The sequence below is a fragment of the Palaemon carinicauda genome, chromosome 12 (assembly GCF_036898095.1).
Source record: "Palaemon carinicauda isolate YSFRI2023 chromosome 12, ASM3689809v2, whole genome shotgun sequence".
Taxonomy (NCBI): domain Eukaryota; kingdom Metazoa; phylum Arthropoda; class Malacostraca; order Decapoda; family Palaemonidae; genus Palaemon; species Palaemon carinicauda.
The window spans coordinates 3,576,437-3,591,098 of NC_090736.1; the positions used below are offsets into that span (position 1 = coordinate 3,576,437).

Genomic DNA, 14,662 nt, shown 5'->3' on the forward strand with positions numbered 1-14,662 from the left:
TTAGGAAAAATACAAATTATTTTCAAATTTGTCATTTGTTCTGTAACTGTAATACAAAACTACGCCGTCGTCATCTGTGACGAGCCTCAGTGGGCTCCTGACATGAAGGACCTGGATGGGGGATAACATTTTCCGCAAGACCGATCTTATGTTTCCTGTCATTGCTGACAGATGAAAAAGGGGAACAATTTCTCTTGGATCGTTTCTTATGGCGAGAATGATATCTCTCCCACTGGGAGGACATCCACTCCCTACAATACTCAATGGTGAGTCCACAGAAAATCTTTTGCCTCTACAATAAGGACAAACCAGGTGTGGAGCTCATAAATCATTAATGTACCACAGGGATGACCATCTCACTCATGACAGGAACGCATCGAATTTGACATAATAGTTGTAAGGCGCACACTCGTAACCTCACAAATAATGATAGAACGCAAGTGACAGTGAATATCAAAGAGACAAGCACTAAGCTCTATAAGGGTACGGTGAGAGTGATGCAGATGGAACGCCTGACCTACTTCACGACCAGGAATGTTGTGGGGAAGCGCTTTGAACAAGCGTTAAGCATCGTGCGCAGCAGTTGCCTAGCAACGAAACATGATGCAATCAAACAAATTTTCTTTTGATTGTCTGGTCATAGAAAACAAAACTAGGAGTAACTAATAAAAATGACTCGGAAGTTTGTATCTGCGTAAGAATAAACTTAAATTCTAAAAAAAAATTCCTTTCTTAGAAAATATATTTTGGGTAAAGGCTTTTTCTCATAAAAAAAAAAATCTGATTTTGAAAAAATATCTTACATAAACTTTCATTACTGACAAAAAAAGGGTACTTACTCAAAATGTAATTGAAAAGATTGCAGTAATTGTAGTAGGATTCAAAGCGTTGTGGTATAGATGGTCCACCCTGAACTCTTGCATATATATGACGATAATATAGCTCCCGATAGAGTATTAGGAAAATGTCATCACTTCCCTGCTCTACAAGCTTATTTCCAACCAGATCTTCAACATCAGGCCAAGACTGTGTTTTGTAATACTCCTCCGTCAAGCGGTTGAAGCTGCGAATAACAAAAAGATCAAGGAAATTAGCCTAGAGCATAACAGTAGAAACTTTCTTCTTTCATCAGTCCTTAATTTCAGCAACTTATAAAATACTGTACATTGCCCTGCAAAAACAAATCTTTAGAATTTTATAATAAAACATCCGAACAAAATTATTTCTATACACTTACATGTTAAACCCATACCACAACTATTAATGAAATGTAAATTACTATTTTTGACAACTATATCTATTGTTAACTGCTAAATTAAGATGATGTTGCAGGAGGATGATTCAAAGAAGGGGGGAGAGCTGATGAAAGGGAGGAGGCAACAAGAATCCAGAACCTGAACTGTCCAGCTTTACGCCTCGCGGATCCACCACCTCCTCCAATTCCTTTGTAGGCATCCCTCCACCGGTGGTAAGGTGAGGGGAATGCCCGTCCTAACATAGGCACCTTCTTCTTCCCATTCCTTTACCTCTGCTATGTCGTTGGCTCTGTTGGGCGGGGAAAGATTAAGAAGGCTTCTTAAGGATGGATTGCTGTGACTGCAGTTCTCTTCTCTGTTGTTCTTGGGTCTGCGATGACTGGGCCACTGGTCTAGACGGCTCTGACGATGAAGGCTGCGGCTAGCGAAAGGACACGGACCTCTGCATAAGAAGGTCCAGTGTCTCCTTCCTCCATCTCTTGGTGGTTGCTGCTACTTCCACTCTCAGAAACAGAAAAGATTGTTTCAAGGAGTTATGAAAATCTAGACCTCGCCGACCGATACACTTACAAAGTCTGGTGGCGTTCCAACTGGACACGTAATGGCGGCATTATGTTCAGCAAGAGGACGTGTAATGGTGGTGGCACATTCAGCACGAGGCTGCGTAATGTTGGTGGCACTTCTTGCCCTCCTTGGAGGTGGTTGCAGTTGAAGGGGAATGATCAGGCTTATCCTTCTTTTTCCTATGGCTGTTGAACTTCCATTGAGAGCGCGACCACTCCCAGCAAAAATCACAAGGCAAACTCACAACAAATTTGTGTCCCTTACAAGAGGCACATAAGGGATAAGGGTCTATATCGACTCAACTCATGAAGATGACATACGGGTGACATTCAAGGCCTGGGCAGGTTGTCATAATCACTTGTTCAACACTCATTTCAAACAAAAGAAAGAGGATAGACAAAGCACATAGGTCAGTAACGGGCAACTGACCATTGTCACGACCAAGAGCAGAGTGAGCACATAGCTGCTAGCATCAACACACCGAAGTGCATGGTGGACCCATGAAGCAGCCATACAAGACTGCCAGATCCACGATAATTCTTCAATCCGGTCATAACAAAGCTGTGTCTGAGCTTATACAATGAATGAAAAGGGTTGTACTGTATCCACAAAGGAGCAGATAGCAAAATAATTCCACAAAAATAAGGCATCATACAGTACATAACCAATACCACAGCCACTTCCTGATAAAGATTTAATGTGACTGGTAAGTAACCAATACTGTAACTATATTCTGCCCGCCAGGAAAGAGATGCAACTACTATAATCTACAGCGCTGCCGTACAATTTGAAATTCCAACAGTTTTCCATATTGTATAATGCTTATCTAAATTTTTCCTAAATCACTGCACATTCATGTACATATTCTTAAAGCTACCTTGTTGAATGGCTGTAGCTAGGAGACTGCTTCTACTGTAGAATATGTTGAAGTAAAGGATGTACAGTACTGTATGTTGAAACTGATACAAAACAGATACACTGTACTGTATTAGTAAGAACAATAAAGCTTCAAAAACAAAGGCAAATTCTGTAACAACAGCTAAACCACAAACTTCTGGCACAGAATACAGTCTATAGATAGTTTTCAGTTATCAAAATCTACCTGCATTACTTCAGTTCATGGGAAATTCCCACACAAAGCTGATGCTATTCCAGATGTAATATAATCTACATAGTATCTACTCAATTCAACTTGCATATTACTCAGTGGTGCATATAAACCGCAATATTCACAAATTAAAAAAACAAAACTTCAACTTACTCGATGTAAAGCGAAGGTACATCATAGACATTTCCATCGCGGATAGCATCTCGGAAATAAGTAACATACTTCTTCACCTCTTCAGGTATGGAGTAAGTAGGGTAATGACCACCGCGCTCACCGTATTCACCATCAGCTCGTTCTACATAATGATAATTATCTGTAGTCTCGAGAGTATACCCATCATACTGGAAGGGAAGGATCACATTAGTAATGTCATACTGCATGGCTAAAATGTTTTATCAAAATATAATACAGTACAGTACTGTAATAGTATAAAAAAAGAAAAATGCAATGTCATAAAAAATGGAAAAAAAATTTAAATAATTTGTATTTTTCCCAACTATACAAATGTGAGTCTTTACTATAAGAGAATAGACACAGCAAAGCTGTAACACAGCAGTTAAAACCTATAACGAGGTGTAATCAACCAACAGGGAGATTACAAGTCCGTCGACACAATGGATGAGCCTAAGAACTTTAATGAACATTGACTCTGACTCTTCTCCTGTCGCTGGTGTTTTGGGACCCGCTGACTGAGGAAGCTCTCCTTCCAAGACTTTCAAATTTCTCTCTAAAAAAGCGTTGGCCGGTACATTGTCATCTTAGGGGTGGACAAGTTCGTCTTCTAAACTCAAGAAGGAAGCAGGCTGAACTGAAGCTGCTTCACTTCTCTGGAATCCTGACCACTTGCAGCTGCTACTGCAACCTAGGGTCCTTATGTAGGTGTTTTCTTTGGAATTGTCTTTGCGTCCTTAACTCTCTCTTTTTGAAACATTACGAGAAAGAATAGAGAGGTCAGTCGTCTTTCTGCAGGGATCTAGAAGGCTTGAAGTCTGCGAAGGATTTGCAAACTGCTTCCTCAAAAGTGGAGGATGTCCAGCCCTAGAAGTTATTGACAACAGCTAATAATCTCCACAAAAAAGAGATTTCCCAAAGGGAGAGAGCCGCTATAAGTGTGTAACCTGGTATCTCCCATAGGGGATGTAACTTGGGTCCTCCCTCTATTACTTCTTTTTGTATCTTAATCCTCACAACGTCCCGAAGCCTTGGATGGGAAAAGTGTTTTGTTCCATCTTACAAAGGGGAAGGATCATGTGAAGCGTTGTTTTCCTGCGCATGGAGGGACTGGTCCCAAGACAGCGAAAGCTCGTCTCTTTTGGTGGTTCTTTCCTTGCAGAGGTAACTCTTGCAGTCCATCGTTTCAAAGAGGAGAGACTTTGATAGTGATTCCACAACCTGTCTCTAGAATGACCAGAGCACAATAATGATGAAAGTCTAACGCGATCGCTGATAAAGTGACCGTGAGGATGGTGTGGTGAAAGCTCATAGCCCTCAAAGGAGGAGCAATTCCAAGATTGTCTGGATACCAAACACGACAATGAAGAGCGCTTCGACAAATTGCACTTGGAAGTGTGCCAAGGTGAAGAGTCTCTGGAAAAAAGCCTAGAAATTAAGCATGCAGTAAAAGGACGACAAGATTTTGAGCTGGAATGCGATGGTCTTTAGTTCTGAGAGGCGATGATCTCCACAAAGAACATACCACTCACCAGGCTGTAACAATTATCATATTTGGTTACAGAGGTAGCCAGGAACCCGAGTTGCAAACCCCCACGACATACAGGCTCGAAGCCGTGACACAGGGACACGACTCGAGCCTTGCGAAACAGCCCCGAAAGGTGTAGAAACGCAGGGCAGTAACACTGTTCGGTTTGGATACCGAGGTAGCCAGAGACCAGACCCAAGACTCGAAGCTCCTACACAGGGCCACAGATCCGACCCCATATATTAGCCTTGGAGGGCTAAACATTGAACCGAAATACCTGAGCCCAGCTCCAGTGGAGCCGAGGCTCGATACCATGACATAGGGTCACGGGCCTGGAGTGCCCAACCATGCAGCTGAAACCAGTAATGCTTGGCTACTGGGGTAGTCGCAGACAAAACTTGTGGGGCAAAGGCTCAAGGTACGACACAGGGTCACAGTTACAACCCACTACATTAGCCTGAGGGAGCTGTAACAATAACACTTGCCTATCAGGGTAGTAGAGGACAAAGTCCAGCCCATGGGGCCAAGTTCAGCTATGCCATGTTTCTGCAAGTCTGTACCGTGGGACCAAAACACAGGGCAGTGGCTCCCTCATCATTTAGTTGGGAGCCACTTAGAAGATGCCCACCCCTTCTAAGAGATGTGGATTTGAAGGAGCCCTTTCCTACATCTGCGGCAGACAAGCCCTTCTTAACTTCTACTTCTTCATCTTAGAAGAAGCGACAGAATCAACAAGGAGCAGAGGCTTACGGCTGTGCCACAGGGCCACAGTTCAGTGCCTAGGCCTAGGGGGACAGAAACAAATGCCTGTGGGTCCCTCCCAATGGAGTCAGGAGCCACTAGGCCATCCAACAATCAAAGAGGTGGTGTTGTCGAAAGAAGCCCTTCCTACGACTACAGCTGACAATACCCCCTCATATTTCTCCCTACACATCTTCATCTTGAATGAAGTGACATTCAGAAGCCAAAGGGGCTAGCTCGAAGTCTCTGACCCATGCATCAGCTCCAGATGGCCAAAATACTAGAAGGAAGCCACTCAGGTGCTGCCCACCTCTCCTAAAAGAAGTTGTGTCAAGGGAGCCATTTCCTCCGACTAAGACTGGCAAAGAGGGGTCCGAAGAGGAAGAAGAACACCTACGTTTCTTCCTCTTACCAACCATCCCTTAAGCTCTGCAAGCAGAGGAGTTGAAGACTGAGAAACCCAGCCATTGACACTTCCCAAAGGGAAGAACCATAGTGGTTACTCCAACTGGAACCATAACACTGTCAGGGGAGGGATAGTCACACTTACAGGGATCAGAAGCCCCAGAACACCTTGGCACAAGGGTCAGGGATAGACACAAGGGAAGGAAGGAAAGGAGTGGCCAGTCTGGGAAAAGTACCAAAGCCCTTCTCTGGCACCCGCGGTACACGCCCTTAGTCCCGGGGCCCCTAGGGAGCCTTTGTATATCAGCGGCCAGTTCCTCTCGTGTGCATTAAAATGGACACCAATTAACATAAATGACTTCCCCTAACCTAACCTACAATACGTGTCCTTACCTAATAGAGGGGGTTGCCTAACGTCACCCTACGACCCGCCTTACACTACTGTATTCTTGATTATTCGTCATCGTACCTATAGGCAGCCGGTGTGACGGTCTGAACGATCCCCCGGTCTCAGCATTCTCCTTGACATTGTATAATGGTTCTTTTCCGTCATTAGCTCGCTTCGCTCGCATAAAAATGTTATTTTCATTAGTAAAATAAATTTTTGAATATACTTACCCGATAATCATGTAGCTGTCAACTCCGTTGCCCGACAGAATTCTACGGGAGGGATACGCCAGCTATCACTATACTAGAAGGGGGTGTACTCACCAGCGCCACCTGTGGCCAGGTACTGCAGTACTTCTTGTTGACACCACCTCAATTTTTCCTCGGTCCACTGGTTCTCTATGGGGAGGAAGGGTGGGTCAATTAAATCATGATTATCGGGTAAGTATATTCAAAAATTTATTTTACTAATGAAAATAACATTTTTCAATATTAAACTTACCCGATAATCATGTAGCTGATTCACACCCAGGGGGTTGGGTGAAAACCAGTGTACATGACTAAAGGATAGCTAAGTATCCCGTATTTCATATAATCAGTTATTTCAGAATAACAATGAAATAATAAGTACCTGGTAAGGAAGTCGACTTGAACCGTTACTCTGCCTTTATTAAGTTCGTCTTCCTTACTGAGCGCAGCGTTCCTCTTAGGAGGCTGAATCAACTCTAAGGTGCTAAAGTATACAGGGCTGCAACCCATACTAAAGGACCTCTACACAACCTCTAACCCAGGCGCTTCTCAAGAATGAATTGACCACCCGCCAAATCAAAAAGGATGCGGAAGGCTTCTTAGCCTACCGTAACAACCCAAAAAACAACAATAAAAGCATTCAAGAGAAAGGTTAAAAAAGGTTATGCGATTAAGGGAATGTAGTGGCTGAGCCCTCACCTACTACTGCACTCGCTGCTACGAATGGTCCCAGGGTGTAGCAGTTCTCGTAAAGAGACTGGACATCTTTAAGATAAAATGATGCAAACACTGACTTGCTCCTCCAATAAGTTGCATCCATAATGCTCTGCAGAGAACGGTTCTTATTAAAGGCCATCGAAGTGGCTACGGCTCTCACTTCGTGGGTCCTTACCTTCAGCAAAGCAAGGTCTTCATCCTTCATGTGAGAATGGGCTTCTCTAATCAGAAGCCTTATATAATACGAAACTCCGTTTTTGGACATGGGCATCGAAGGTTTCTTGATTGCACACCATAAGGCTTCTGACTGTCCTCGTATAGGTTTTGACCTATTAAGATAATATTTCAGAGCTCTGACAGGGCAAAGAACTCTTTCTAGCTCGTTACCCACCATGTTGGAAAGGCTAGGAATTTCAAACGATCTAGGCCAAGGACGTGAAGGAAGTTCATTCTTAGCTAAAAATCCGAGCTGTAAAGAACATGTTGCAGATTCGGATGTGAACCCAATGTTCTTGCTGAAGGCATGAACCTCACTGACTCCTTTAGCTGTTGCAAGGCAGACGAGGAAAAGAGTCTTGAGGGTAAGGTCCTTGAAGGAAGCTGACTGGAGAGGTTCGAACCTAGGAGACATAAGGAACCTTAAGACTACGTCTAGATTCCAGCCTGGAGTGGGTAAACGACGTTCTTTAGAAGTCTCAAAAGACTTAAGGATGTCTTGAAGGTCCTTGTTGGAAGAAAGGTCCAAACCTCTGTGGCGGAGAACTGAAGCCAACATACTTCTGTACCCTTTAATCGTAGGAGCCGAAAGGGATCTCTCATTCCTTAGATGTAATAGGAAGTCAGCTATTTGGGTTACAGAGGTATTGGTAGAGGAAACTGCATTGGCTCTACACCAGCTTCGGAAGACTTCCCACTTGGATTGGTAGACTCTACGAGTGGATACCCTCCTTGCTCTGGCAATCGCACTGGCTGCCTCCTTCGAAAAGCCTCTAGCTCTAGCGAATCTTTCGACAGTCTGAAGGCAGTCAGACGAAGAGCGTGGAGGTTTGGGTGCACCTTGTCTACGTGAGGTTGACGTAGAAGGTCCACTCTTAGAGGGAGAGTCCTGGGGACGTCGACCAGCCATTGTAGTACCTCTGTGAACCATTCTCTTGCAGGCCAAAGGGGAGCAACCAGCGTCAGCCGTGTCCCTTCATGCGAGACGAACTTCTGAATGACTCTGTTGATGATCTTGAACGGTGGGAATGCGTAAAGGTCGAGAAGGGACCAATTCAGCAGAAAAGCATCCACATGAACTGCTGCTGGGTCTGGAACTGGGGAACAGTACAAAGGAAGCCTCTTGGTCATGGAGGTGGCAAACAGATCTATCGTAGGCTGACCCCACAAGGTCCAAAGTCTGTTGCACACGCTCTTGTGAAGGGTCCATTCCGTGGGAATGACTTGATCTTTTCTGCTTAGGCGATCTGCTGAGACGTTCATGTTGCCCTGAATGAACCTCGTTACTAGAGTGAGGTTTAGACTTCTTGACCAAATGAGGAGGTCCCTTGCTATCTCGTACAGGTTCCTCGAATGGGTCCCTCCCTGCTTGGAGATGTAAGCCAAGGCTGTGGTGTTGTCGGAGTTCACCTCCACCACCTTGCCTAGCAGGAGGGACTTGAAGTTCATTAGGGCCATATGAACTGCCAGTAGCTCCTTGCAGTTGATGTGGAGCGTTTCCTGTTCCCTGTTCCACGTTCCCGAGCATTCCTGTCCGTTCAAGGTTGCGCCCCAGCCCGAGTCTGATGCATCCGAGAAGAGATGAAGATTGGGGGTCTGAATCGCTAACGATAGGCCCTCCTTGAGAAGGAGGTTGGTCTTCCACCACAAGAGAGTGGTCTTCATCTCTTTGGTGACAGGGATAGAGACTGCTTCGAGCGTCAAATCCTTGTCCCAATGAGCTGCTAGATGGAATTGGAGAGGGCGGAGGTGGAGTCTCCCTAACTCGACGAACAGGGCTAACGATGACAGGGTCCCTGTGAGACTCATCCACTGTCTCACCGAGCAACTGTTCCTCTTCAGCATGCTCAGGATGCAATCTAGGGCTTGGCTTATCCTTGGGGCCGATGGAAAAGCCCGAAAATCCTGACTCCGAATCTCCATTCCCAGGTAAACTATGGATTGGGAGGGAATGAGCTGGAATTTTTCTAAGTTGACTAACAGACCCAGTTCCTTGATCAAGTCCAAAGTCCAGTTGAGACTCTCCAGACAGCGACGACTCGTGGAGGCTCTCAACAGCCAGTCGTCTAAATAAAGGGAGGCTCTGATGTCCGATAAGTGGAGGAATTTTGCAATATTCCTCATCAGATGCGTAAACACCATAGGAGCTGTGCTTAGGCCAAAACACAGGGCTTGGAATTGGTACACAACCTTTCCAAAAACGAATCTCAGGAAAGGTTGGGAGTCTGGATGAATAGGAACGTGAAAGCAAGCGTCTTTCAGATCCAACGAGACCATCCAGTCCTCCTGCCTGACCGCTGCTAGGACCGACTTCGTCGTCTCCATAGTGAACGTCTGCTTGGTGACATAAGCATTGAGCGCGCTGACGTCCAGCACCGGTCTCCAACCTCCTGTCTTCTTGGCCACCAGAAAGAGACGGTTGTAGAAGCCCGGGGATTGATGGTCCCGGACTATAACCACTGCCTTCTTCTGTAACAGGAGCGACACCTCCTGGTGTAACGCTAGCCTCTTGTCCTTTTCCTTGTAGTTGGGAGAGAGGTTGATGGGAGAAGTGGTAAGAGGGGGTTTGCGGCAGAATGGTATCCTGTAACCCTCCCTGAGCCACCTGACAGACTGGGCGTCTGCACCTCTTCTTTCCCAAGCTTGCCAGAAGGTCTTGAGTCTGGCTCCTACTGCTGTCTGGAGAGGAGGAGAGTCAGTGTTTGCCTTTTGAAGTCTTGGGACCTTTCCTAGACCTGCTCCTGGAAGAGTCTGGACGGGAGCTTCCTCGGCTGGGGGCTCTGCCACGAAAGGGCGGAATAAACCTTGTAGCAGGAGTATCAGCCACTGGGGTGCGGTAAGTCCTGGGAACTGAGGGAGCAACCTTAGCCTTACGAGCTGAAGAGGCCACAAGATCATGAGTGTCCTTCTGAATCATGGCCGCAGACAAATCCTTGATAAGCTCTTCGGGGAACAAGAACTTAGAAAGCGGAGCAAAAAGGAGTTGAGACCTTTGACAAGGTGTGATGCTGGAAGAAAGAAAGGTGCAAAGTTGCTCCCTTTTCTTAAGAACTCCTGAAACAAACATTGATGCAAGCTCGCCAGACCCATCCCGAATTGCTTTATCCATGCAGGACATTAAAAGCATGGCTGAGTCCTTGTCCGCAGGGGAGGTCTTCTTGCTCAAGGCCCCCAGGCACCAGTCTAGAAAATTGAAAATCTCAAAGGCACGAAATACACCCTTTAAGAAGTGGTCTAAATCGGAAAAGGTCCAGCAAACCTTAGAGCGCCTCATTGCTGATCTACGAGGAGAGTCGACCAAACTTGAGAAGTCAGCCTGGGCAGAGGCAGGGACTCCCAAGCCTGGTTCCTCTCCTGTGGCATACCATACGCCCGCCTTAGAAGTGAGCTTAGTAGGTGGGAACATAAAGGAAGTCTTCCCTAGTTGCTGTTTGGACTGCAACCACTCCCCTAATATTCTTAAAGCTCTCTTAGAGGACCTAGCAAAGACGAGCTTAGTATAAGTTGACTTAACAGGTTGCAAGCCCAGCGAAAACTCAGATGGAGGAGAGCGGGGGGTAGCAGAAACAAAATGGTCCGGGTATACCTCTCTGAAAAGAGCCAGGACCTTACGAAAGTCAATGGGTAGAGGAGAAGACTTGGGTTCTTCCACGTCTGATGAGGGATCCAGGTGCGCAGCTTCCTCCTCAGAAACCTCATCACCAGAGTGTAGCGAAGTGAGAGGTAATGTAACAGCGGTATGCTGAACAGCAGAATCTGAACAAGCGGGTGCATAAACACTTGTGGTTTCATCCTCAAGTCTCTGTTGCTGAGTTAAAACCTGAGGTTCAGGCTGCAAAGACTGGTCAAGAAGAGTAGAGGAAGGTAGGCGCATGGGTTGAGGTGGCTGACTCCTAGCATGAGTTTCTTGTCTCAAGAGTTGCGCTTGCTGTAAGGGTTGCGGATGCGCAGTAGCAGGTTCCTGAGGAACGAGTTGAGGTTCCTGAGGTGTGAGCTGCGAGAGTTGAGGTAGCGGCTGCGCAGAACGCAGTTCCTGTCTCGCGAGTTGAGGTTCCTGAGGTGCTAGCCTAAGGAGTTGAGGCTCTCGCCTTGAGGAGGGTTGAGGTCGCTGCAGCGAGTGCTGAGGTGGCTGGCTCATGGATGGAAGAGGTTGTCGTACCTCAAGAGGTTGTTGCCTCGCTGGTTTAACCGCAAGAGGAAGCGGAGGAAGTAAGGCATAAGACTCCTGCTCCCATTGCTGAGGTTGCCTTAAGGAAGGCGGAGGTTGCTGCACACCGCTGGTAACTGGCAACTCAGAACGCGGTAAGGTAGCCTGAGGAACCTCAACTTCGTACGCCTGGCAGACTGGACTGCGGTGAGGCGGAGCGCTCGCAGGAGGAGGTGTAACCTTCTCAGCCTGAAACTCACGCATTAAGACCGCAAGCTGTGACTGCATGGACTGCAGCAAAGACATCTTGGGGTCAACAGACGCTAAGGTCTGCTGAGGCAAAGCCTTAACAGAAGATGAGGTCTGTTGCGGCATCACCTTACCTCTCTTAGGAGGTGTGCAGTCACCTGATGACTGCGGAGAGTCAGAGCTAATCCAATGACTGCAACCAGGTTGTAGAACTCTTGAGGTCTGGACTTTGCGTTTGAGAGGTCTTGAGACCTGAGTCCAGCGTTTTCTCCCCGACATTTCCTCTGCAGACGAGTAAAAGACGGGCTCAATCGTCTGCGGGTGGGAGTGACGGTCTCTGTAAGACACGCCCGCAACCACCGAGGATACTTCTGTGCGCCGATCAAGGCCTGCCGAACCCTTTTGCCCTTCGACATTGCTTCTCCCCTGGGCTTGGGAGCTTGCAAGAGGTCCCGGACTGGGAGGACGACTGGCACGCACAGAAGTACCCTCACGCACAACACTGACACTGACACTAGCACTTGGCACCGCACTGACACTAGCACTTGGCACAGCACTGGCACTATCACCTCCCACTGCACTTTTGACCTTAAGTTCTTTGACTTCTGCCATAAGAGACTTATGGTCACTAACCACCGATTCCACTTTGTCACCTAAAGCCTGAATGGCACGCAAAACATCGGACATATCAGGTTGAGCACAAATAGTAGGTTCGGGGGTAGCCACTACAGGGGGAGGAAAAGGTTGAGGATCATGAGGTGAGGAAAAAAGCGAAGAGCGAGAAGAACTCCTCCTAACTCTCTCTCTCTCTAACTTGGTTGAATATTTAAGGAATCGAACAAATTCAAGTTCCGAAAGTCCGGCGCATTCCTCACATCGATCTTCCAACTGACAGGGTCTTTCCCTACAGTCAGAACAAGCGGTGTGAGGATCAACCGAGGCCTTCGGAATACGCCTATTACAAGACCTACATCGTCTATGGGGTGGGGCTTGTGAAAGGTCAGACATCTTGAATCAAAGAGCTAGTCAAGGGGGATTCCAAATCAAGCAAAAAGATCGTTAACCATTAATCAAAACCAAATAAAAGCTATCTAAGCTAATAGAGAAGTTTCCAGTATAGCGAAAGCCGAAATCTTAGAGAAATACTTCACCAAAAGCCGTGAACAATACTCCAAAATTATAAGCGTATCCCAGAACGTCTTGCCGGAAGCACGACAGAGGAAAAATTGAGGTGGTGTCAACAAGAAGTACTGCAGTACCTGGCCACAGGTGGCGCTGGTGAGTACACCCCCTTCTAGTATAGTGATAGCTGGCGTATCCCTCCCGTAGAATTCTGTCGGGCAACGGAGTTGACAGCTACATGATTATCGGGTAAGTTTAATATTGAAAAATAAAACATCAAACTCATATGTACTGGCAAGCGGTAATGTTGAGCTGCGCACGCTAACATTACAGGAAAATAAAACATCAACCTTGTATGCACTGTCATACGGTAATGTACACGCATGCGCAGATTATCAAGGAGAATTCTGAGACCGGGGTTTCGTTCAGACCGTCACACCGGTATACACTCCCCAATCTGAGTACATCGGGAAGTGAGAGGGGGTCCATAAAGGTAGAACCGCTTACTTGCAAAGGAAATACAGGTCAAACTCATTGATAGCCCACTAATTACTAGAGGAAAAGCTGTTTTTCCTATTAGAAATGTAGCGTGTTCTATTTTTACAGAAGATACAATTTAGTAAGCCTACATTGCACAGTAAGGTACAAAACGTTTCTATCTTAATACATAATTGCTAGGATAATGTAGTGATCAGAATTGTATCTTTTTCTCACGTGTTTTACTTGACAAAAATATAAACAAATGAGCTGGGTGGGACTCTAACGAAATATTACCCCCAAAAAATGTCTTGGCCCTTTAACTTCGAGCTATACCGTTGGTCCAATACCACGTTCTTGGCCAATTATTAATTCTGCGTCAGTCAAACACCGTATAAGAAGGCCCAAAAGCTGAACTTGGGTCCTAAATTCACCTAACCAGTAGATGTACACATTTTCCCTCCGACTCATGAAACACCGATAACATACATAACCTTATTACACAAAAAATACATAATTTCCACACATGTAACTGCTTGCAGCATACACCACTGGATATCTCGTCACGTATATTACCTCATCTACGAATTCGTTATACATGGTGGATGATTTCAGGTGCTAAATATTGTAGATAAACTTTCGGCCGCACAACAATATGTTGACGTCCTAAAGAAAGAACGGCATCTGGGCTCTCATTGGTTGAGGGTTGCAAGATTATTTCGACTGGATTATCGTACATGAGCCTTAAAATTGTCGTTTTTCAACCAAAATTATCGTACACAGTTTCAAAATAATAATTATGGAGTTACATGATCGACTTATTTCAAAATATTTTAGTATAATTGTTTAATTAAACACATATGTATATACCTAAGGTATGTATCGTACATCGTACTGGACCTAAAATAATCGTACATGTACGATAATTATCGTACGAATGGCACCCCTGATTGGTTGACACAGACGTCTTCTTCTTCTTCTTCTATTTTTAGTAGGAGATCCGGCTCAATCTTTGGAGTCTATGGCCTCCCTTGTAAATATTATACAAAATAAAACATTAAAACTAATCAATACAGTTGATAAAATTTTTAATGTTAGTCCACTCGATGTCAAGAATAGCACAAATGTGGCTGCCTTCAAGAAAAACCTGAAGACTTATCTTTTTAGAAAGTGTTATAATAGTGACCTGAAAACTATTAAGCCTGAATACAAATGCTAGCGAAATAACTGATAACGATACAGAGCAAAATATTAACTGGAAAGGAATTATTTTTTCATAGACCAAGGCCCGCCTGAACAGACCTTTAATGTTTGATGGAGGGCGA

At 45.5% G+C, this 14,662-nt stretch overlaps 1 protein-coding gene across 1 annotated transcript in view; it reads right to left on the reverse strand.

Moving 5' to 3' along the window:
* Positions 1–14,039, reverse strand: part of LOC137651172 (eukaryotic translation initiation factor 3 subunit L-like) — a 32,422-nt gene extending 18,383 nt beyond the window's left edge. The window contains exons 1-3 of the mRNA XM_068384312.1: positions 13,914–14,039; positions 3,082–3,269; positions 840–1,063 (exon numbers count right to left, since the gene is read on the reverse strand). Coding sequence (XP_068240413.1) covers positions 840–1,063; positions 3,082–3,269; positions 13,914–13,937 — 436 coding nt within the window. The 5' untranslated portion in view covers positions 13,938–14,039. The remainder of the gene's footprint in view (positions 1–839; positions 1,064–3,081; positions 3,270–13,913) is intronic.
* Positions 14,040–14,662: the final 623 nt, after the last annotated feature.